At 47.3% G+C, this 2,765-nt stretch overlaps 1 protein-coding gene across 3 annotated transcripts in view; it reads left to right on the top strand.

Annotated features, from left to right (window-relative positions):
- The first annotated feature begins 2,254 nt into the window (after positions 1 to 2,254).
- Positions 2,255 to 2,765, top strand: part of tmco4 (transmembrane and coiled-coil domains 4) — a 22,518-nt gene continuing 22,007 nt past the window's right edge. For all 3 annotated transcript variants that reach the window (XM_063208939.1, XM_063208938.1, XM_063208937.1), the window contains exon 1: positions 2,255 to 2,379. Coding sequence is in view for 2 of the 3 variants with exons in the window: in XM_063208938.1 (XP_063065008.1) it covers positions 2,334 to 2,379 (46 nt within the window). In the remaining variant the exon portion in view is untranslated. The remainder of the gene's footprint in view (positions 2,380 to 2,765) is intronic.

Genomic DNA, 2,765 nt, shown 5'->3' with positions numbered 1-2,765 from the left:
CTCAGCCAACTCATCCCTAATCTCTTGTGCGTCCCGCGACATGCTGCGGAAACCGATCAAGACAAATTTGGAAAATGCAAAAACTCACAGGGATGGCTGGTCCAAATCCCGAGAGAGGGGCGGTCTCCCAACCTCGGCTGCTGCTCCGCTTCTACAGGAAAAACACAAACTCACAGCGCTTATTCAGTGGTGCTCTCACTTTCAACCAACCACATACATACACTCATTCAGCCATTGACCATATGATAAATTTCTATTACAAAGAGTGACAAAACAAAAACCTAAAAAAATGAAACCAGTGTCTCTGCTCCTATGCCAATCCTGCCCGACTATAAGCCAAAATGTAGTGGGCGAGACCGTTACAGGAAGTAGTTCGACTACGCCACCCCCGGGGGTGGAGCCCCCGGAGGAAATGAATTAGGGGTATTTACAGATACCCCGGACCAACACACAATGTACCCGCACAATAGATTACCAGGCAAACACAGGTTCGTGCACAATGGAGGCAGAGACAGTGGTGACAATTAATAATTCAAATCTTTATTATTCTTTGCGTTATAAAAATATATTTCTCTCACTCTTTGTAATAAAATATAAAAAGGTACTCACAATTCACAAAGTGCAGTGGGGTGGGTGTGCTGTCGCAATCACCCGCAGATAGATAAACACTTGCCCCAAAGTATGTTCACGGTAACAGTAAAGTGCAGGGGTGGGTGTGCTGCCACCACACCCGCGGATCTGTAAACACCGGCCCCAAAGTATGTTCACTAATTCACAATAGACAACACACCTGGTAGGCCTAAGGCCTTAGAACCCACACTCAGGTTGGCAGACTTTGCCACTAGGGGCTGGCACGGCTAACACAATAGGGCGAATGGCACACCTCAGGATTAACAAAAGAAAAAGTAAAGAAATAGTTCACAACAAACAGAAATAATTCACGGCAAACAGAAACAACAAGAAATCAGCCAACCATGCAAAATAAATCAAAATCCAGTAAATACATGCAGTTAAATAAGAAATTAGATAATTGGATGAAATAATGAAAAAAAAAGGAAATTAGGCACAGCAAACGAAAGTAAACGAAAATCAAAACATGAGGTAAACCAACCCCAGAGGCTCAGCTCAGTGCAGTCCCCTAGGTATCCCCACACTCACTCGTCACTCACACACACACACGCACACACACACTGTGGAATGGCTCACACACTAGCTCACACCGAGCCGAGCGCCCACACGCATACACACACACACACACACTGAACTAAAGCGCGCCAACGCACACACACGCACGAATGTCCAATTTCCCGAGGCCGGAGCAGCAGCCGAGATACGGGTTCCCGGCTTCCAGAGGCACCACACAACCGGGGCTAAAAGTCGCCCCTCGTGCACCTAAACGCGTGGTGTGTCTGACCACGGCCACACGGATACAACCCGGAGATGGGGGTGCACCGATGCGCGATTCTCACAGTCGGAGTGCCAATACAGAGGTACACGGCCGAGGCGCCGGTAGCGACCACACGCGGCGTGCAGGAGACGGGAAATGCGCAAGGTAACCGTTGGTATTGTCCACCGAAGTCCTTGCCAGTGGAGAAGCAAGAGATCACTCTAGCCAAGTAAGAGACGCCAAGTTGGAATCACAACGAGGACAAGAAATGGTCCACATCTCCTAGATCTGAACTGGACACCGCACTCCTCTCGACGGCGAGGGGAGAAGCAACCACAGCATTCGCCGGTGGCGATGAAACGCGCAAAGGGGGACTTTGCAGGCTTACCGAATACTAGCCACTGGCAGTGTTTATGAAGAGACTTCCCATAAGCCTCTACGAGCGGCGTGGTGACGTGTGCTGCAGCGTCAGACGTTCCCTTAAAGGAGCAGCGCTCCACTACACATAGGCAGCAAGCACTGACTTACATATTATAGTATACAAGTCAGTGGCAGCAAGTGATGGCATGAACTGGGCACGAGCTTCTTCACAGAAAGAATTTTAGTAGCACCTGGTGGCCGTTATGGGAACATGCACCGTGACACATTATGCTTACTTCTTAGAAAAGACCACAAAAACACATATTATTGTCTTAACTGAAGACATTTTGAGATGTCTAATTTTAGGATTAATTTATATTTCTTCCCCACTGCGAACTCATCTAACTTCTGGTCTTATCACAACAAAAAGGTGGGACATGCTTGAAGTTTGAGGGGAGGAAGCCGTGTGGCGAAGTTTTGATCAACTTCCCCCTCTGACGTCTCAGTTCCGTTAGCACAGTCGCTAATGTTGTTGCAACTCATCATCAACATCTGAGAATGTACCCAGCGGGCATATCTCTCTAAAATGAATCCCCCCGAGATGCCAGACACTGGTCAGGAATTAACACCAGGTACAGTTATGAAATGAATTTGCTTTCTGGAAAAGTTGTAAAGTTTTCGATGCCACGACTTGCAAATGCACAGCACAGCTTTGGTACTGAGACTTCGGCGTCATTAACAGCTGCCTGTGAAAACTCACACAATTACAGGGTGTCTCGTGTCAAAATATGACTTATTTTCCTCGGTGACTTGGAGATTTCAGTTGTCGTTATTGCTATGCTACACGGCGATTGTTTGACTTGACTTGATTGTGTTAGCAGCCTGACACAAAGTGTATCCGTTTATGTAACAAGAATAGAGGGATTGAGTTAATATGTAACAACCTTGCAGCGATAAACTTCCACACCAGGTGAATGTCAACATAGGCCTACTGGCCCTCATCTCGGTAGGCTGTACA

Source organism: Engraulis encrasicolus, chromosome 10 (assembly GCF_034702125.1).
Source record: "Engraulis encrasicolus isolate BLACKSEA-1 chromosome 10, IST_EnEncr_1.0, whole genome shotgun sequence".
Classification (NCBI taxonomy): domain Eukaryota; kingdom Metazoa; phylum Chordata; class Actinopteri; order Clupeiformes; family Engraulidae; genus Engraulis; species Engraulis encrasicolus.
This window is presented reverse-complemented; position numbering and strand designations above follow the sequence as displayed.